The following is a 21,529-nucleotide window of genomic DNA, read 5'->3' as shown; positions in this document are numbered from 1 at the left end:
AGGCATGCACACACTTACAAATACATTCTCTGTGATGTTGACAGAAGCAGGATGCCTATTGCACATCCTGAAATGAATTAATGCACAAAGATGGAATTGTGAGGGCCCTCTTTCTCCTCACTCCTCACCACAATCCCTTCCTCCTCCTCCGCCATCCTGTTCCCTCCTCCTCTTCATTCCTCCCTCCCTCATTCCTCCCTCCTCCCTCATTCGTCCCTCCTCCTCTTCATTTATCCCTCCTCCTTCCTCCCCCTCCTCCTCTCCCCTCTCCACTCCTCCCTCCTGCTCCTTCCTCCTGCTCCCTCCCTCCATCCTCCCTACTCCTCCCTCCTCCTCCCCCCTCTTCCCCCATTCTCCCCCCCTCCCTCCTCCTTCCCCCTCCTCCCTCCTCCCATTTATCTTTAGCATAACAGGGGGACGTCGGCGGAGCGGGCAGACGCCGCAGCATTGATGCATAACTCGCTGAGCCCCACAGACGCTCAGTCCTCTGAGATCAAGGGGTCGTTACGGGAGTCTGGCAGGCAGTTGTGCGCTATCCCTGCTTATGGCCACAGCCCAGGGGTCAAGAGTGAGTCCTAATTGCTGGCATGCACACGCTCCTCATTTGCAGCAGGCATTTGTGCCTGTCCTTATAGCAATGTCGGAGTCTTTTGAAGTGATCTGCAGAGCACATGGACGGATGCATAATATAGGCTGCGTGATTACTCTGCCTCTAAAAAATTGCCCCAACTGCACCCCCATCATTATTCAATGAATTGTCATGATCCAGTCATCGTGATCGGATTCAAGAATCTATTCAGTTTTTTTACGTTGTGGTTCATTCTTACACCTCCCGTGGCTGCAGGGGTCCCGTGAAATCATGAGAATTGGTTGTTAAAGGTAAAGCTATGTATTTGTTACACTCCTTGTGCTTATGGATGGACAGGGCATGTTAATGTCATGGTGCAGCGTTGGACTGGTGAGCAGTGGGGAGAATCTTATAAGCAAATCACCATGAGTGTGCCCAAATTCGTTAAACCTGGGGAAGCTCGGCAGATGTGCACATGTTTAATTTTCAGTAAAATGTTTTTTGGGAATACCAGGTGATGTAGGCATGAGCTGCGAGGTGGCCAGGATATTGCAGTACAATGGATTCTTTAATCTATTCGCGCGGAGCATTGATTGTTGCTGGCCATGCACACGAGGGATAACCAGATCAGAGCTATACTGCCATATAGCCGCTTTAAAGTATTTTATTGTATCTCTAACAAACGTCTGAGGTTGTGGCCTGGACTGTCCGACGAAAGTCTGAATCTTCGTTAATGGGTGAGAGAGAAAAAGAAATATGACGTTAAAGTCACCTTCAGGAGTGCATTCTTAGCATGTCACAGTAATGCCACGGCAGTGTGACTGCCGGACACATTTAATAAAATATCACTGCAACGACGAGAGCACCTGAAAGTCACTTGAAAGTTTCGGCTCAGTAACGAACCTTCAAACTCTCGTTGGACAGCTGGAACACACTGTCAGCACCAGGAGGACTCGTAGTAGTTGTCTATCCCTGCACGCGGGATGTGGCATCGCTGCTGAGCGTGCAGGCAGTGAATCTGCACCGTTAGCCATGCCGAGCACGCGACAACACTGCACGCATGGCAGAAATGGTGTCACCGAAAAGAACCATGAACTTGAAAAATCACAATAAATAAGCAGACAATGCATCTCTTCAACTAATCCATCTCTCCGCGTGTAAAATAAAGTATTTTCTTACTCAACCCATCAGCTGCACGGTCTTCTGGCAGTGCATAATTTCAACAGCGTTGATTGGACATAAGCAAACTCTGGACAGATTTCGACATGCAGTGTCTCATCAGCAGAGTCAAGCTATCTTAAATCAATGCTGGTCAACTGTGTAAATAACAGTTATTTAACATTATCTTAAACTTAATACCCAGCCAAGAGGAGGAGGAATGTGGAGGCCACGTGCTTTGTTCAGCTCCATGAAAGAGACACGGGGGGAATTAAGCCAATTCAGTTTAAGCTACACGTGTGAGATCACACGTATTTTCTGAGCCAATAAAAGTTAACAGGAGCGGTAATGTGTCCTATTATTTTCATCAGTACTCTTTGCGTCACGTCGAGTAAATAAGTGGATGAGCCCGGTTGTGTTCAGTGCCGCCCACGGATGTGAACGCGCGATCGGGTGCAGGCCCCGTTGCGGTGTTTCTGCATCAGTGGGACCCGTTCACCTCGTCAACACTGATATTCCACAGCCAAATTTTCCATTCTGGTTTAGCACAGACCCCCCCCCGCCACACCGCTACCGCCAGACCAGTGCTGTCGTAGATTAAGCCTGCAAATCTGTTGCGGGAGATTATGGAAAATTATAATTGATTTAAATAAGTGCATAGGACGTAATGTAACATTTGTTTATCCTTGGAGAGGTGAGGCCTTGATGCTGGGCTGATCGCTGAGTGATTTCTCTCTGTGCTGGTATTCACAATGTTCCCCCATGGGTTATCATGAATCATCTGTGAGGGGCCCATTGAGGTGTAATAGACCTGACTTCCATCTTCAGAAAACACATAACCCTATGTTTTAGTTGAACTACGCAGCGCTAATGTGATCATAAATCCGGCCTATAAGTTCAAGGAAAACATGAATATTATATGATGTCTACGCATTTTTACTCATGTGCCCATTTTCTACAAATACTGCTTGATAAACATAATACAATCATTTAATGCCATTCATTCACCCAGGAAAGTCTTACCAAGCATCAAGTCTCATAAGAAGGGTTAGGGTTACCTTGGGATGTTTGGCGAATTCTATTCGTGGTATGTGTGCATGAGGAATCCACACCTTGCACATGAGGAGATAACAGAGTTCCACACATATTCTATCCATTGCTGTGCCACCATCTCCTGACCACCTTGCGATGCAGTATTCCCTGGCCATCACCCATATACGTACTGATAAGGCTCAGATCTGCTTGGCTTCTTGGATTTGACAAGATCTGGCACATTGAGGCTGATTTGGTCATAGAAAGGCGATGAACACAAATGTCTCTTATAAATATCACTTGGCTGTAGGCAGTGGCGGCTCCTGCAAAATCTCTCAGGGGGGGCAAATGTCTGGATGATTGATAAGGATAAGGTCCACCCATGCAATGGATAAATTAACAGCTTAAGCATGTAAAGGCAACTTCACTTCTTTAATATTAATGAAAAATAAAGTGACTCTTACAATACATATTGTTTGTTTCTATACTCCCTATTAAAACAAAACACTCAAGTTTATTTTATTAAAGATTCCACTAGGTGGCGACAAATTATATTGTTGGATGAAACGTGCTTACGTATGATGACGTAAGCACGTATGATGACGTAAGCACGTTAGGGCGAGCCCTCCCGGAAGCCATAGAGAATGCATTGCAGCGCCCCCGTTCGAAAAAAAACATCTTTGAATGTAAGTCTATGGGACCACTCGGGGCGATTCTCAGCTAGAGGGAAATCGCCCAAAAAGAGGCGGTACTCCACAGAACGTAGCATGACGCTGATTGGACTATATCCAGAGGCACAGTGACGGCTAGCGTGACGCTGTGGTTGAATGACATTGGTGGTGCGTCGCCCAATCGCCCTAATGAAGAAACCGCCCCTGGCTGTAGGCAACTCCAATTCACGTGAAAGAGGTCCCGAATACAATATCTGACTTGGCACAGAGCATGACAATGAAGTTTACAAAGGGCAGAGAATGAAATGTGAAATATTGTTAAATTAAACCATGAATGCCATTTCGCTACCCAAGACATGAACACTTTGGGAGAATTCTGAGCATAATTATCATGGTATGTTTAAGTATTTCTCCTGTTGATTTTTAATTGGAGAGGCATTTTTACATTGCAGTATGCGACAATCGCATTCGTATTTTTTAAATCGGAAATCAGGGATGGAGTGTCGGTGCAGAGCGGCAAGCACACTCTGAACCCCAGCGGCTTGAGTTAAATTCCCGTGTGATATTTCAATCAGTTCTGGGTCTCCCTCTGCTTCACCAACTCGAATTGATCAGTGTAGTAAAATATGGTCAAATAACCACCATGACCAACATGGCGCGTGGGGCAGGGCTCCATTCAGCAATGTGTTTACAACGGTGTCGTAAACAAAAAAGATGACAGCTACTCTGTAGGTCTTCACGGTTATGCCGTGTAATGCTCCGCTGTGTTTTCAGGTTGTTCCACGTGTCATTTGGCACAATGTCCTCGGTTTCATTCCCCGTGCTGGGAGCTTCTTCAGGAACTTGATTTAAATAGCTTGCAGCGTGTGGAGCAAAACATCGGAAATCATGCCGACTAACACGCAGTACGACCGGAGAGCACACGTCAGACGTGAAATCCTTTGGGTGGCATACATCGTCTGCTGTCAAAGGCAGAGTTCAGAGACACAATTCACATCTTGGCCACTCTCCTCCGAGGAGGGAGTTTAGCAGCTGAAGTGGTCAAGTGACTTCAGGGCCATCGCTATCCCGGCGCTTGCGACGGTGGCGGTGCGCAGCCTCCCGGGCGCAATACGCGAGCACTGCATGGCAATGCCCCCCCCCCCCGCAGGGAAACTGTTGACTTGGCAGATTTCATAAATAAAGCAGACATTCAGAAACCGTCTGCCACAAATATTAAATTAAGTGGGCCGATCAAATTAGGTAATTTCGTACGCGGAGTAATTAATCCGCTTAGGGAGGCTGACACGGCCTTAATTGGCCTAATTGGTCTGTAGGCTGCCAACCTTCCTCCATCTGCTTCCCCGCCCAAGTGACACAGAAGCGACCTCGCGAGATGCTTTTTGGGCCTTTATTGTTTTGATCTTTGCGCAGCAGTGAATAAGGTTATGGGGCCTTAAAATTGAACAAAGATTAAAACGTGCACAAAGAAGCATGGCAAGAAGAGACCCGTGCTTGGAATTGACACCGAGCGACAGAGAGAGGAACACGCGCGTCGGAGAACAGTTGAGCGACATCATTGAGCATTTAGAAAAGAGGTGAGCTTGGTTAAGAATCATCGTTAAAAGGAATGATGGCTGATGGATGACACTGGTTACAGTGGCATTCAAAGGTGGGAGCATACCCGATGCTGAGCTGGAGCAATGAAATTAGGTGGGTGTACAAAAACTAGATGGATTATTGCTTTGCAAAACTGTGAGAGATATAGTGAGTGATGGCTTAGGAGGTGGAGGAGGGGAGGGGGGGGACCCTTCATCCAGCAGTGGATAGATAGTGGATAGTGACAATGATCATTACGCCAATAGTACATTTAGGTGAATGAAGTGAAGAAAACCGTGTGTGTCCATACATGTGGATATGTACAAGCTCTATGTGAAAGCCTCTTTTAGAGCAGCTGGAATAAGTTACGTAAACATGAGCAATGAAAAAAAAGCACTCTGTGAAATATATGGAATATCGTTTGGAAACCTACGAGATAGGATACGTTTTTTTGCACAGTATTTTATTATACCCTCATAGTTGAACAAATATAAACATACAAGAATATCAGACGCACTCGGGGTTGAAGACTTGTGATTCAAAAGAGTCAAATAAATATTTTTTCTGGACAGATGGGGATTAGATTGTGGTGGGGACATGAAATGTACGGGCCTTATTTTCTGCTCTCTTCCCTTTTTCTCAAGGCATCACATACACACACCAGCGTTTGTGTGGGTCTTTATGTGAGTGCCTCCACTTATATTTGTGAAGAGCAGTAGTGCAATAGTTAGCACACTGCGCTACAAACGCGGAATCCTGAATTCGATTCCCGCCTCACGAGCACTGGGGAGATAATGTTGGCTGGGTGAAGTGTTCTGTCTTATAATACCACCACCACCACCACGTCATGCACCATGTCGGTCTTAATAGGTGCTCACTAACAGTACTTGCCAAAGCAATCTGTACAGCTTGCCGTGGATCTTTGTTTTAATACGTTTGTGTGTGTGTCTACATCTGCCCGTGCTCGTGTGTCCGTTACATTCTCTCCGACTGGGCAGGAAAAGAGAGAGTGAGAAGCCAAACAAACGGGGCAGAATATCTGACACTAGTCTGCCTGCGCAGGCCCTCCCTCGCCCTCTTCTCATGTTTATCTAAGAGAGGGAGGGGGGGCTGTTCCCTCAACATCATTCTCACGCTGTTTTATGGGCAAACCTTCCGTAAGCATAACCCTCTCTGCCCCCCTGCTGGTTTAGAGTTAGCAGAAATAAACAAATAACGCTACTAAAATAAATTGCTCGCAAGTATTTTTTTCATCGCGCTCGCAGCCAGCGCGTGTTATCAGTGCGCGCGATAATGGCCGGACATTCACCCTGACAGACGCCGTTGCTCCAGGCAGTTTCGCTCCAAGATTTCGGAGTCTCCTTTTTGAAGTCTGGCATGAGCTGTTTTGGTCCGCTGCTTAATAATATTTTTTATCTGAATTTATTTTTTCACCCCCAAAAAAGTCTAATATTTTGGAATTCGCTGCTGTTACTCATGCCGGCATGTCTGAGAAGACATCTGTCGCCTCTCGACTGACAGTGCATGCGTACGAAACCACGACGTGTGTAAATATGTAACCATAAACTATGGGGAGCAGTGGCGCAGCAGTTACTGCACTGCGCTATGAACCCCCCCCCCCATGACCCATGTTCGAGTCCCGCTCGTGTCCAACATAATTGCCAAATATCTGAACCAGTCCTGGATCTCCGCTAAGTTGAGTACCCAGTGCGACGTGGGCACATCGCCACAACAGAGACAAAGTTGGCTGGGCGTGGTGCTGGCCACCCATCCCCTCATGTGACGTGCTGGCTTTCATAGGTGCTAGCAAATAGCACTTGCCCCAACAATGTCTTTGACCATCAACTACTCTACATATAAATATTTAATTTAGACTTTTGTGACTGCAGGAATTAATATTATTGGTTCTTTCGGTAAAGTCACGTAGATAAAAAAAGTGAAAAATAAAAGCAAAAAACCCATGACGTTTCAATCGCAACACAAGTAGAAAAGAGGGCAAGCTTCCAAATGCAACTGCTTACAAGGGTTTCCAAAGTGAGTGGACGGGGGACGAGACTTGGGGGGAGGAGAGCTTGTGCAGAGTAAACAGCATGGGCGGGGCAGCCAGTCAGACAATGGTGGGGAGGAAGGGGGTAGAGATAGGAGGAAAGAGAGGGGGGTAGAGATATGGGGAGAGTGTGGGGGTAGAGTAGACAATGGGGGAGTTGGGAGGAGGACTGTGCGTACACAGCATGGGTGGGGAGACAATGGGAGGAGGGGAGAAGTAAGGGGGTAGATATAGGGGGAGAGAGAGGGGGTAGAGATGGGGAGGGGGCATTGCACCTCGCTACACACATCCACACTGCTGACGGTAGACCCAAGGTGGTTGTTGACATCTTTACAATGATTGCTGAGTTTAAAACCGTCATCTCGTTGGAAATTGTTTCTGTGTCTGTATATATGGATGGCTTCGTGAACGAATTTTTGTTGATAGCCAGTCGGCTTGCAAAGTACCATCGTACTTTGAGCCAGCCACATTAATGTAATGATCAGCCACTGCAGAAGTATTTGTCCTGCCGTGTGTCAAATCTGCCTTATGTTCATGAACACAGTCCGAGACATGTCGTTTAGTTTCCCCAATGCAACTGCTGTCGCAGATACAGCTTAGTTTGTAGATGCCGGGATATTGCATGTCAGGAATCTTGTCGTTCACAGATGGAATCAGGTCACAAATTTTATGCACTGTTATAAATCGGTCCTGGATCTTGTGTTTGTTCAAGATTTTGGAAATCTTTTTGGTTATCCCTGCTATGTAAGGCAAGGTGATGGTTTTCATTGGATCTTCAGATGGCTCCTTCCTCACGGTTGGGGTGATGGCTTCGCCTTGAGAGCCTGGTGTACGTGTTTGAGTTCACTGGTCAGGTGTTCATGGTCGGAGATACATTAAGCTCGATGGTGTAGCGTTTTGATGAGGGAATTCTTCTGGGATGGATGGTGATAGGAATCAGGTGTCAGGTAGGCGTCAGTATGGGTTACTTTCCTGTAGACAGAATTGCTCATTGAGCCATCTGGTCTCTTCTTGATTAAGACATCCAAGAAAGGTAGCATACCATCCTTTTCTACCTCCATGGTGAATTTGATTGCTGGGTGTATGGAATTGATGTGGTTGAGGAATTGTTTCAGAGCCGGTCGAAAGAACCAATATAAACACATACTAGCGGGAAGTACCCGGCGTTGCCCAGGTCTTAAAAATATTTCAAAACTACTCTTAAAAATCTAACAGCAGTGCGTACTGACTGGTGGTACCTGTTATGATTACAGCAGTGCATACTGTGGTGGTACCTGCTATGATTACAGCAGTGCATACTGACTGTGGTGGCACCTGCTATGATTACAGCAGTGCATATTGTGGTGGTGCCTGCTATAAATACAGCAGTGCATACTGACTGTGGTGGTACCTGCTATGATTACAGCAGTCATACTGACGTGGTGGTACCTGCTATGATTACAGCAGTGCATATTGTGGTGGTACCTGCTATGATTACAGAAGTGCATACTGCTGTGGTGATACCTGCTTTCACTACAGCAGTGCATACCGACTGTGGTGGTAACTGCTATCACTACAGCAGTGCATACCAACTGTGGCGGTACCTGCTATGATTACAGCAGTGCATACTGACTGTGGTGGTACCTGCTATGATTACAGCAGTACAATACTGTGGTGGAACCTGATTTCATTACAGCATTGCATACTGTGGTGGTACCTGCTATGATTACAGCAGTACATACTGTGGTGGAACCTGCTTTCACTACAGCAGTGCATACTGTGGTGGTACGTGCTATGATTACAGCAGTGCATACTGACTGGTGGTACCTGCTATGATGACAGCAGTGGATACTGACTGTGGTGGTATCCTATGACTACAGCTGTGCATACTGACTATGGTGGTACCTGCTTTCACGACAGCAGTGCATACTGACTGTGGTGGTTCCTGCTATGATTACAGCAGTGCATACTGATGTGGTGGTACCTGTGTAGTACCGTTGAGGACGCGTGGACACCCGAGTAGAGGCACACGTATTTATTTCACAACAGTCACTGGGGACATACAGTACTGGAGGGGGTATCGGCCCCCTCACCCGGATAGCTGGGAACACACGGCTAGCTACCCCTAGCCTGCCTCCTAATCCTCCAATTACTGGGCTAGGGGAGGCTGTCTGGCCCGACACTGGTCAGTCGGGCTACGGTACCCGGAGTCCCAGAGTCCTGGCTCTGGTTCACGGGACCACGCCGCTGGCTCGGTCCTGCGCGGCCCTGACAAGGGCGGCGTCCCAGGGGAGTCCAGGGCTCTAGCTAGGCAGTCTTCGGTCTTCAAGAGTTTACTTAAACATTCTGCCCCGAGCCCTCTGACACATCCCCCTTTATACTCCACCCCCGCTGAGGGGTGGGGCCCCGGGCTGCCTGGTGCGGACGTCGTTGAGAGCACCCCCCCGTGCACTCACGTAGCCCCGCCCACTGTGTTTGTTTCCCATAAGCTGCCATGCATAACGGCTCTCTCTCTAACACCCCTACACATACAGCTCCTCCGTAACACCCCTACACCTGCTATGATTAAAGCAGTACATATTGTGGTGGTTCCTGCTATGATTACAGCTGTGCATACTGACTGTGGTGGTACCTTTACCCTTTTACCCGGTAAAAAGGGTAAATTACCTTACCTTGCCGAGGCCTACATGGTGGGGAGGGTAGGGTGGGGAGGGGCTGGGTGGGGAGGGGCTGGGTGGGAAGGGGCTGGGTGGGGAGGGGCTGGTCACCCCATGGTGCCCTTATAAAACTCAACGTTTAACCTACTCACGCGGCTTGTGCCCGCCCTCACAGTCGGGCATTTTTGCGGAATACACCACGCCGCCGTTGACCCTGGCCATTGACCGAGCAACCCAACGTTCCTACCAGCTTTTACCCGGTAAAAAGGGTAAATTACCTTACCTTGCCGAGGCCTAACGTCGCGTGTAAATTTGTGTGCATTTTGAACGGGAATGAGAAATTCCCCCCCACCCTCCACCGATGACGCGCGTGCGTTGCCAGGGGCAACCCCCCTGCAGCTTGGGTGGCAAAAGTACATAATTAAGTAATGAAAAATCGCACTAAATCGTTAATTAAACTACTCTAAAGGTGACGGATAGGAAAACGGAATAGCCTATTCCCACCGTGGGGCTTGGGGCGTGTCGCCTGGCAATTCTTTTCTACATAAACCCCACCATCTGAGAGCCAAATCCCTCGCAAGCGCGCGTACGCAGACAGAGGGACAGACAGACAGACAAAAATGCCTTCTATAGGTTAGAGATAGATTCGTGGGATTTTATGGCTTTACATTGGCTTCAAATCGGATTTAGCATCTCACACTTCCAAATGTTTTTAATTAAACATTGATATTTAGTTTAGAGAGGCAGTGTACGTGATTCGCTCACTGTGCTATGAACCCTGGCAAATTTGCATTCGATTCCCAGCCATGGTTACTATTAGTGATATTCGCGGGAGTGATGTTTTTTTAAATAATACTTTTTAAAAAATTATATAAGTGTTTTTACACGATACATATAGGACTATGTACGTATTTTCAATCAATATGCATGCATATGCTGTCCTTCGTGAACTGCATCTGTTTAAAGCTTTTGTATTTTCCTAATATGTTTTAGTCGAGTGATTAAAAAAAATGCCTTGGGATGGCTGCACATGTTACAGTGTATGTGTGCGCTGCCATATTTGTGATTGCACCCATGTGTGTGTGTGTGTTGGACAGGCAACTGTTTAACCTGGTACGTAGCTGAAGCCCTCTTTAGCTAATCTCTCTCGGATAAGTGGCTCTGTTGGGGGGAGAAGGGCGATTGTGGGGGATGGGGAGTGCGAGAAATATTTCGAGGAGAGCATTGCGCTCGGGGGAGGCTGAGCAGTCCAGCAATGAGTGTGCGCTTGCCGCTGACCCGCCCGCTTTGCTTCCTGCGCATCCGTGCGGCCGTCTCCATGAGAGAATACACGCGTTTGTACTTCGGCTCGGTGACACTGCGCAGAGTGCTGGACTGACACTCGGAAGGTTATAAGTCCAATACCCAGTCAAAGGGTTAACTGGGCCTTTCGTCCAGATTTCAGTGATCTATGTATGCAGTGGCGGCTCCTGCAAAATCTCTCAGGGGGGGCAAATGTCTGGATGATTGATAAAGATAAGGTCCACCCATGCAATGGATAAATTAACAGCTTAAGCATGTAAAGGCAACTTCACTTCATTAATATTAAAGTGACTCTTACAATACATCTTGTTTGTTTCTATACTCACTATTACTACAATCCACTCAGTTTCTTTTATTAAAGATTCCACTAGGTGGCGACAAATTATATTGTTGGATGAAACGTGCTTACGTATGATGACGTAAGCACGTTAGTGCGAGCCCTCCCGGAAGCCATAGAGAATGCATTGCAGCGCCCGCCCTTCGAAAAAAACATCTTTGAATGTAAGTCTATGGGGCCACTCGGGGCGATTCTCAGCCAGAGTGAAATCGCCCAAAAAGAGGCGGTACTCCACAGAACGTGACATGACGCTGATTGGACTATATCCAGAGGCACAGTAACGGCTGAGATTGGTGGTGCGTCGCCCAATCGCCCTAATGAAGAAACCGCCCCTGTATGTATGTATGTTGAACTTCTTTTTGCACCGTATGCACCCAACCGTGCTAATCGGAGGTGTGGGGGAAGGACAACAAACTAAACGCAAAAAGCATTTTAAAATAAATGAGTCTTCAATCCAGATGATTTAAAAGTGCATAGCTCCAGTGGCTACCGAATATCGGAAGGAAGAACGTACCAGACGGCTGCAGAAGTGCACCTGAAAGCGCACGTGTTGCAGCGACTGTCTTTGTTCGATGTTCAATTTGTGAGAAGTCAACAGTGGCCATATTAATCTTAAAATTTTGACTTAAAACTTTATTCATCTTTATCCAACCAGGATAAACCCCTTGAGATTCACGCGTTAATTTTTGCAAGGGGTACTTGTACAATGGCAGCAATACAATTAATTTGAGGATCTACATAGCATATTTAGAGTATTTAGCTGGTATATATTTCCACATGATAAGCCACTTTGTTCAGCTATCATTTGTGGTCAGGTCACTTCTCCAAAAAATCTATATAGCTTAGTAGGCCTTGGTAAAATAGAAAATAATTTATCTTTTAGTTTATAATTGTGACCACATCTCAATACACTTTACAGAAAGAGTGGGCAGCTAGCCCCACTCCTCCCCCTCCCTCCCTTCCTCCCTCTTCATTCCTCCTCCATTATTCCTCCTCCATCATTCCTCCTCACTCCTCCTCCCCTCTCCCTCATCCTCCCCCTCCCCCCCTCCTCCCCCCTCTTACCCCCTTCTCTTTTTTACGATCAGTGGAAACAAGAAGATGCTCGGTGTAGTCGGCACTTTGCTTCGTTCATCATTTCGTAATTTTTCTTTTTTATAACTTTGCTTTTTTATAACTTTGCTTTATGTAAACCCCCATTTCTTGCTCACTCTCTCGCTCACTCTCGTTCTGCACGCAGCCCTTCTCGTAGTCCAACGGCCTCCGACGGGTAGCTCATATCAGCATGCAGAGCTCCCCGTCATCTGCCACCGAGCACACGGCCTCCTCCATCGCTCACTGCTCCTTGAAGGCCGGCACGGTGTGGGTCAGCCGCGCATGGCGGAACTCCAGCCACACCCTGGCTCCGACCAGAGCGCGGAAGATGCCCACGCTGCTGGCCGGACGTTTCCCCTCCAGGGCCACCTTCCTCGCATTGTAAATGGCGAGCTTGGCATAGCCAACGAGCACGTTGACCAGCCCCTGAAGATGTTGGGGTCCGTCGCCTCTTTGGTATCCAAAGATGTTACCCCCTTCTCTCTCTTCCTACCTCTTCCCCGCTTCTCCCTCCTCCTCCCCCCTTCTCCCTCTTCCTCCCTCCTACTCCCTCTTTTCGCATGATGAGTCACAGAGATTAGAAACTGATTTTTGGAAACGGCAACAAATATTATAAATTACGAGGCTCTTTATCCATTCAGTGGCACTGTCTGTAAATGGATTTGGGCCCCGCCCTCCGATGGTCTGGATGGGGCAGTGAGCAGCTGACCACGTGTTCCGTTGTTTGTTCCACTCTAGAGTCGCACGTTGAACCGTCTTTTACCTACTTGCGTCGGAGGTCGGCGCATCGGGGTCATTGATGTGGCCATTGTCGGTCCCTTGCGCGTTACTCCCTTCCGTTCACTTTTCGTCCGAAGGTGGTGCGTTTTGTTCAGCATTTTCAGTCATTGACCAGGGATGTTAATAATCAGAATCTCTATTTAACCTAGAAAAATCTGATGAGCTATAAATTTCTTTTTCATAGATGTCCAGTAGGGGTGGGTCAGAAAGTTACAAGAACAAACAATAAAAACGACTGGAATGTTAATCGGACTCGCAATACATCGGTTCTACTTAATATGTACAGAGAATGATAGGTCGGCAGATGTAAGCAATTATTAATATGCAACACAATAATACATTATGTTAGTCGTTATGAAAAATGTTAATAAATGTTATGAATATTAAATGGAAAACGTGAATGTAAATTACAATACGATGCATTAACAAAAAAAGTTATCTGAAAGGTAATATTTAAATGTGTTATTATAGTGTTATGGAAGCAAGTGTGTGGAAGGAAATAAATAGATTTGTTAATCTGTTGTAGAGACTCTCTCCCACCAAGGGAATGTGGAATTTCCACCACCGACTCATCTCTGCTGTCACATTGCTCATGCAAACAGGAAGGACACTGAGATGATTGTTTATACTCTTGAGACAAATCTTCTGTGAAGTGGACCCTAAACATGACACATGGTTATTATCATTCACAAGAGTAACGTTTTATTTTGCCAGTGTTTCAGTCCCAATTACAAATTCAACAATTACCAGAAAATAAAATTGAATAACGTCTCTCTCGGGTCTTCACGTAGCGATAGTTTATCTTGCAAAACGCGAAACGAGCCCCGCTGCTTTCCACCTGATTAAAAAAAACATTAGTTTAGCATAACAATCCTAATTGCTTTTACGACGGAGGAAAACAAATCTTTTACTTTGACATTTTTATGATTCTCATAACTGCTCGGATTTTTTTCTGCCTAACATCAATTGCAACAATTAAACAATTAAGGGAGTGAAACAATTTCTAAATAATAAGGAAGGCAACGGGGGGGGGGAGGGGGGTGGATTATTAAAACGGTGATATTTATGGGTAGGAAGCTGCGGATCTCTGGGTTGGCATAGCTAGGGAAGGCGCAAGGAGGCGGGGGGGGGCAGCCAGAATGCAGCATTGCTCATTCATTACTCAGGCACACGATTATCAGCAGCAACAACTTGCAGAAGATAAGATGAGTTCATGAGCTACGGGAGAGCGGAGGGGGGGCACTCCGAATGTAAGCCCCGAGACAGTCTCGCTGCTGCACATTCATCATCCCGCACATATTTCAGTTTGGTTTGTTTAATCTGCACTTTGTCAAAGATTGTGTTCAACAGAAGGGTCCACCAATAGCAATGAAATTTCAGGAGGTGTTAAGTTAAGGGACCCGGTGCCTTGCTGTGATTGCCACTGCTTGCCGTGCCCCACCACACCGTCAATGCTGAGTGAACATGACTGCATTTACGATCGCTGTGCCCGATTATTGCTGTTTGTACGTGTGTGCGCATGACTGTTTAAGGGTGTGTGTGTGTCCATTTGTGTGTGCGTTTGGATGCACATACACGGCATGTGTATTTAGACGTGTATATGTATGTGTAATGACGACTTAACACAGTTTTCTTGAGATGGCACTTTATTGAAGACGCATTCACTTGACATCAGGTGGAGATCCCACTGCAACAGCCCTGAGTCTCCCGCGTATCTCCCTTATATACCAACCGAGGCCACGCTCCCTTCTCGAACATTCCAAGAGCCACCAGTCCCTTTGCACTCACAACTGATACCCATGTCATTACCTTCCGTGGCCACTAGTCCACTCACACTGCATGCAGGCTCTATTGGCATTACATATGTTTGAATGTATTGGTTTTTGGATGTGTGTGTATGTTTGTATATCTGGGTTATTGGAGCAAGTTCTGTTAGCGAGTACCTATTAAGGCCGAGATGGTGCTCTAAGACTGTGTTGTGGGGAGTGCTAGTGTAGTAGTTAGCGAACTGGGCTACGAACCTGGCATACCAAGTTCGATTCCCGCTCGCGACCAACACCAGTGACAATTATCTGAACCGGTCCTGGGTCTCCCCTCGGTCGACTCAGCCTCAAATGAGTACCTGATGCGGTGTGTAAATATCGCCACTTGCGAGACAAAGGCGGCCCACCGCCTCGTGTGCCATTCTGGCCTTCATAGGTGCTCGCTAACAGCACTTGCCCCAACAGTATGTTACAGGCTATACGGGGGATATTTGTCTTTGTGGCAAACTCCAAACCCGGCCGCCTTTGTTTCACCAGTGCTGATATTTGCACATCACACCAGGCACATATCAGATGTTCATTACTGATGTTGGCCATGGTGATAAAATACTCAGGTCACTGGTTTTGTAGTGTAGTGCTGCTTCTCTTGGGGACTTATCTTATATATGTGGGTGTAAGTATGTGTATGTATCTATGTGTTTGGACATGTGTATATGTGTCACTGGATGTGTGTGTTTGGCCACCCACCTCATGTGTAAGTATGTGTATGTATCTATGTGTTTGGACATGTGTATATGTGTCACTGGATGTCTGTGTTTGGCCACCCACCACTTCATGTGTGAACTTGTCTCCGTGTGTTTGTGTCTGCATGCGTGTAGCTGCTGTGTGTGTCAACTTGTCCCCGTGGGTTTGTGTGCGTGTACGAGTAGTTGCCATGTGTGTGAAATTGTCCTCATGTGTTTGTGCGTGCGCGCACGTAGCTGCTGGCTGTGTTCGAGGAGCAAGAACCCCCTCGGGGTGGCGATGGCGCCAGTGGAAGCTCAGCCGGCACCCAGAGCCCTGAAGCCTTCAGCAGTGAGGCCCTCCCCAGTGGTGGCGGCGCCGGCATGGCTTGCAGGGTCTCCGAGCTCGGGGGGTCCTCGTTCCGGGGGTCCGAGCTCGCGGGGGTGTCACGTCGTGACTCAAACAGCTACGGCTCGAGAGCGCCAGAGCCAGGGACGGTGGCCCCCCCCGCTTGCAGGGTGGCTGAGCGGGGCCCCAGCGATGGGGAGGCGGAGAGGGCTGGCGTGACCGGATTCTGCCCGTACCAGCTCGGCAATGAGATTGAAGTGACGCCCTCATCTCTCCGCACGAGTGAGCAAGCTATGGCAACCACCACCCCCTCACTGCCAAACCCCTCCCACACCAAATCTCTCTGAAAATATTCTTCACTTATTTACCAAGTTTGCAATTGGTTAGACCAAGTGATTGTCATCATCATCATCGTCCGTGGTCAATTCACTGCTGTATGAAGCTTCGCCAAGCCGCTGCCATCTCTCATGGTCATGTCGTGTACTAATCCACCGAGCACCTGCACACCAACTCGATTTCATCAAAATAGTTTGCAAAATCCCTAGGATAGAAGAAAAACTATTATATTTACTTCCAGGAAACATATGCAACTTATGCATGGGATAAGAAAAAGTATAAATGTTATAACAACTCTTGAACACTCTTTGGTTCTTTCGGTAAAGTCACGTAGGTAGAAAATAATAGATCACGACGTTGTGATCGAAACGTCATGGTCTATTATTCTCTACCTACGTGACTTTATTGAAAGAACCAAAGAGTATGGATTCCTGCAGTCACGAAAGCTTCAAATCAAATAATATATTACAAATATAATCTGTGCATGCTGGATTATGGCAAATAATGTAAATGAAATAAAAAATATTCCATTTAGGGTAGAAATGAGACAGAATAGACATGCAAATAATACCAGCAAGATGTTAAAAACGAGATTATTAAAAGAACGATGCATGAGTCGAACTGTGACCCCCGCATTGTGACAATCCCTCAAACAGTGTACCCACTCACTGAACAGAAACTTGCAAATAATTGGTTTGTCAGGCATGCCCTTTCTTTTTCAGTGATATAAAATATCAAATGTAATTTTTTACTCGACCTGTAGTGTATTGTATACAATTGCAGAGGTGTAAACTCACACGGAGACAAGATTCTCTGTAAGGGCTATTGACAGTTTATTAACTACCACACTCACGTACAGGATCACAGGATCACACCAGAGGTAGGTACTTCTACACTTGGTCCTTCCCGTGGACCGTCCCGGTACCCGCTTAACTCCTCGGCCTATCCTGACCTAAGCTCCCCACTAATCCCACTCTTTCCTCGGACGAGGGTCTCGGTGCCGAGTGGCGTGTTTTCCGTTTCGGCGTGTCCCCCGTTCCTTCGGCTCCCTACAACGACCCCGCCCCTCACCCCGGGGTCCCCCTAAGTACCTTGCCCCTCTGGATACATGACGTCAAGCTATGACGTCATCCACTTTTTTCTGCCGATTGACCTCACTTCCTCCCACTACTCCTCTACACGATTACTAAAGCAGAAGTATTTCAAACACTCCGAAAATAATAGTAATAATCACAGCAGTTTAAAATTGTTTTTATTGAATCAGTCTCAGCCCTTCTGATTTACACGAGATGCCAGACAAACGCTAGCTTGACTTTTTATGTTCCATATTTATCCTATTAAATGCCAGTTGTTTATAATGCTCGGTTGGCAGTGGTGTACAAGCACAACTAACATAAAAACTCAACACATTCATCAAGAACACTGCTTTAAAAAATATCTCATTATTATGAAGGGCCATTGGCCAAAACATCACCTATTTTATATATTTAGGGCAGTGTTATTCATATCTATGTTGATTTGTTCTATACAAAATTATCACAATACTGTACATCAGTTGAAGGTCTCTACATACATTTGATAATCAAGTACAATACTGTTTAATTGCCGGAACTCTTAATATTGCATCCTGATGAAGGAGACTAACAACATCTTTGTAACTTTCAATCCACTGTCAATTTATTTATATTGTTTCTTTTCGCTATTTAAGAAAAAGGAAATAGTATTTACTGTGTATACCTGATGACTTTGGTGCTGCGTTCACATCTGTATTTAAGGGACCGTCACAGAAACGACCCCTCTCTTTGTGCCGATTTGTGTCCTCTCTCTGTGTGCCGTTGTGATGTCTGTCTGCTTGTATGTCTGTCTATAGTTTTCTAGTTAGATTTTTGTTGCTATTTCTTTTATACCTGATGATGATTGCTTGTGTTGCAATCGAAAAGTCGTAATATGTTATTTTAATTTATTATTTTATTTTTAGACGTGACTTAACCGAAAAGAACCAAAGAATGTGTCTGCTTGCCTATGTGTGCAAGCCTGTGCGCGTGCATGTCTACACGTGCATGCAAAGCGTGCGTGTCTCTGTGCGTGCGTGCAGACACACCCCTGCATGTGCGGCGCAGCAGTGACCCGGCCCAGCTGGGACCATCCTCAGGGGTCTGCATGGGGGCCCTGAGCCACCTGCTCCCCCGGCACGGTTCCTCCCGCGATGGCTGCGGCGGCCCCCCCAGGGGTCGGGGACGCTGGGGAGCCAAGGCCGACACCCTGCCCCGGCCGCACCATGGCACCCCACAACAGGGCACCCTGCCCTCGGCCGCTACCATCCCCCGCGCCAAGGTTTGCCACACGTGCCAAGGCATGTCAGGGTATGCCAGGGTGCGCTGGAGCATGATGGGATTGGGCCAGCACCTGCACTTCTCACCGCTTCCCCCCTCCCTAAGTTAATCAACCTACGATAACCGTAAGACTGCTTTGGGCACGTGCTCTTAAGTTATAATTATTAAAGCAATTTACTTCCCCTTTGTCAATTCACTACTGGATGAAGGTTTCCTATGCCATATCGGTTATGGGTGCTGTTTAACCACACTCGCTGATTAACGTGCCCAAGACTGTGTGCCCCAAAACTGGTTCACCACATCACTCGCCGCTGATGCTAACCATGACTGAGAATCAAAGACAGGTTGCCAGGTTCATAGTGCAGTAAACAAACCGCTACACCAGCACCTAGTCATGCCAGCACAGCGTACCATGACGTGGTGTGGCCAAAACCTTTGTCTCGCCAGAGCTGATGTTTATGCACTTATCAGGTAGTAATTTAAGCCTGAGTCAACCTAGGAGCAGACCGAGGAACAGAATGAGATAATACTTGATCGTGAAGTTAACCACAGCCTGGTATTGAACTGAAGTGTCCTTGTCACCTGACGCAGTTTGAAAACTCACGGTACCACCATTCTCCACTGACAGCCCTTGCCCCAGCATTCTTAATGGCTTTACTTCTGTACAAATCCCACAAACACGTTGCGCACTTGCACATATGCAATCAATTTCTAAACATGCCCCATGTCCATACATGCTTATGCATTTGCACGCACGTACACACACGCAAACCATGCATGCACACTCACATGCATGCACACACTCGCATTCTCACACACCCACACATGCTCATATCTCCACAAAAACATGCACGCAAACACATCAACGCACACACACTCACATGTCCACACACGTATGCACACATGCAGAGGAGCATGTACAGATGAGAACTGCATTAAGATGCAGCACTCCACCTGCTTCAGTTAGGCACCATTATTAAATTTTTTATTAAATTTCCAAACGTAAACTAATTCATGACAATAGTTATTGAATTATTTTGTTGTTGTTTTTGAAAAAGGGAGTTTCAAAGGATACTAGTATTATCATCACAATACTCTGTTTTGTTTAAATACATTTTTCAAATACGAGGAGTGGCTGCAATTATTGCCAGCCTCCTCCTTTCAACCCCTCACTCCCTCTCGTCCCCACTCTCCCTTGTCCAACCCCGCCCCCCCCAAAAGGCGGAGGTGTCGAGGAGAATGGGGGGCGGGGACGGGTGTGGGCCGATGGCGCGGCACGCCGGGGGAGGAGCGTTCCAGCGCGTAGCCGCTCGCTCATCCCTCAGTGCCGCTCACCCCATGGTCGACCGCTGGCTGGAGCGGCAGGATCAGGTGCACCAAGAGACGCCCATCCCTTTAATGCAGAGGGGTGGGGAAAACCTCCTTAATTTGGACCGAATTCGACTTTCTTTAAAAAAATATTATTATTTTTACCAGGTAAGGCCCACTGAGCTCCAGAGCTCATTTTCAGAAGTGACCTTGCCACAAATTATAGCTTACAAAATAGCTTAGTCACGTGGACATTTATAGCAGCCAAATACTCTTAAGCACATGTTCATTTTAAATGTGGAGGGGAAAATTTGGAAGACCCAGAGAAAAATCGACTTGACCACGGGGAGAACGCGCAAACTCCAAATATATAGGTGGCGGGATAGGTTTTGAACCCATGGCATCCTGCATACCAGGCGAGGAGGTTAACATCTCACGAGCACATGCCTTGACGTTATCCATTATTATCGTGACGGATAACATGCACGCTGACCGAGTGTGATGATGCCTTTGTATTTACGGAATTAACTGAGCGTGGCATTACAATGAGAAATACGGTGTTGTCAGGTATAACATTTTGCCTTCTTGTGCCCGATTAGTGGGGCTAAGATGCTTCTTGCAGTTATAGGATAGGCATAATTACATTTGTGGACCGTTGTGAAGCAATAGGCTTCATTTGTCTGCTGGCTGTATGAAAGGAAGTCGTGGGCTGGATATGGCCTGTGTGGGCCATGAGTTCCCCACTCAAATGTCCCGATGATGTGATAGTTCCCTGGTGTGATTACTGGATATGTCACGATAAATGTTATTCTTCGATTAAAAATTACTGCGTATAAATGCATCGAATTGTGCATGAGAATAATTTGTTTTTGATTTGTGTTTTTGTGGTCCTCCAATTCAGTTTCCATACTATATCTTCCAATATTGCTGCGAATAGCACTGCCAAAAGCATGTCTGCTTGTCTAACTCCCCTTATAACGTGATGATATGTGATGTATTATTGGCCCCTGTAAACTAGATTAATTGAAGTGTGCAGAGGGCAACCAATTATATGCCTTGAGCGAATCACATTTTTAAATAACTCACCAGCTGAAGTTTAAAAGTTTATTTTTAGAATGCTCTTTCCCACATCTCCCTTGAAAAACGACTCTCACCCGATTAAGTAAATGACACTGATCTGAAATGCCCTGTCTTATGAACCCTATCCTGCTTTTGTCAACACAAGGATGATGGAGAATGCGAGGAGAGGAGCGATGATCGCATGGATCCAGTGGGGCACGCAGACTACTCGCAAAAACACACGCACAACACCGGCACATGCAGGTGAGTGTGGCATTGTGGCCACAAACCCACGGGCACATGAGCCAAACAACAAGATCCCCCGTATAGCCTGAACAGTCTTTCAGGGTAAGTGCCGTTGGTGAGCACCTATGAAGGCCGACACGGCACATGAGTGGCCAGCACTACACTCGGCCATCTTTTTTTACCTAGCGGCAATGTTTACGCATTGTACC

General features: G+C 46.8%; 1 protein-coding gene across 6 annotated transcripts in view; it reads left to right on the top strand.

Annotated features, from left to right (window-relative positions):
- Window positions 1-21,529, top strand: part of LOC144718753 (partitioning defective 3 homolog) — a 206,941-nt gene that overhangs the window by 83,745 nt on the left and 101,667 nt on the right. For all 6 annotated transcript variants that reach the window (XM_078594278.1, XM_078594287.1, XM_078594305.1 and 3 more), the window contains exons 3-6: window positions 15,948-16,320; window positions 18,470-18,708; window positions 19,929-20,078; window positions 21,241-21,338. In XM_078594278.1, the coding sequence (XP_078450404.1) occupies window positions 15,948-16,320; window positions 18,470-18,708; window positions 19,929-20,078; window positions 21,241-21,338 (860 nt within the window). The remainder of the gene's footprint in view (window positions 1-15,947; window positions 16,321-18,469; window positions 18,709-19,928; window positions 20,079-21,240; window positions 21,339-21,529) is intronic.

Source organism: Lampetra planeri, chromosome 1 (assembly GCF_965212315.1).
Source record: "Lampetra planeri chromosome 1, kcLamPlan1.2.h2, whole genome shotgun sequence".
NCBI classification, from domain to species: domain Eukaryota; kingdom Metazoa; phylum Chordata; class Hyperoartia; order Petromyzontiformes; family Petromyzontidae; genus Lampetra; species Lampetra planeri.
The sequence above is the reverse complement of the archived record's forward strand: the minus strand, read 5'-3'. Positions and strand labels throughout refer to the sequence as shown.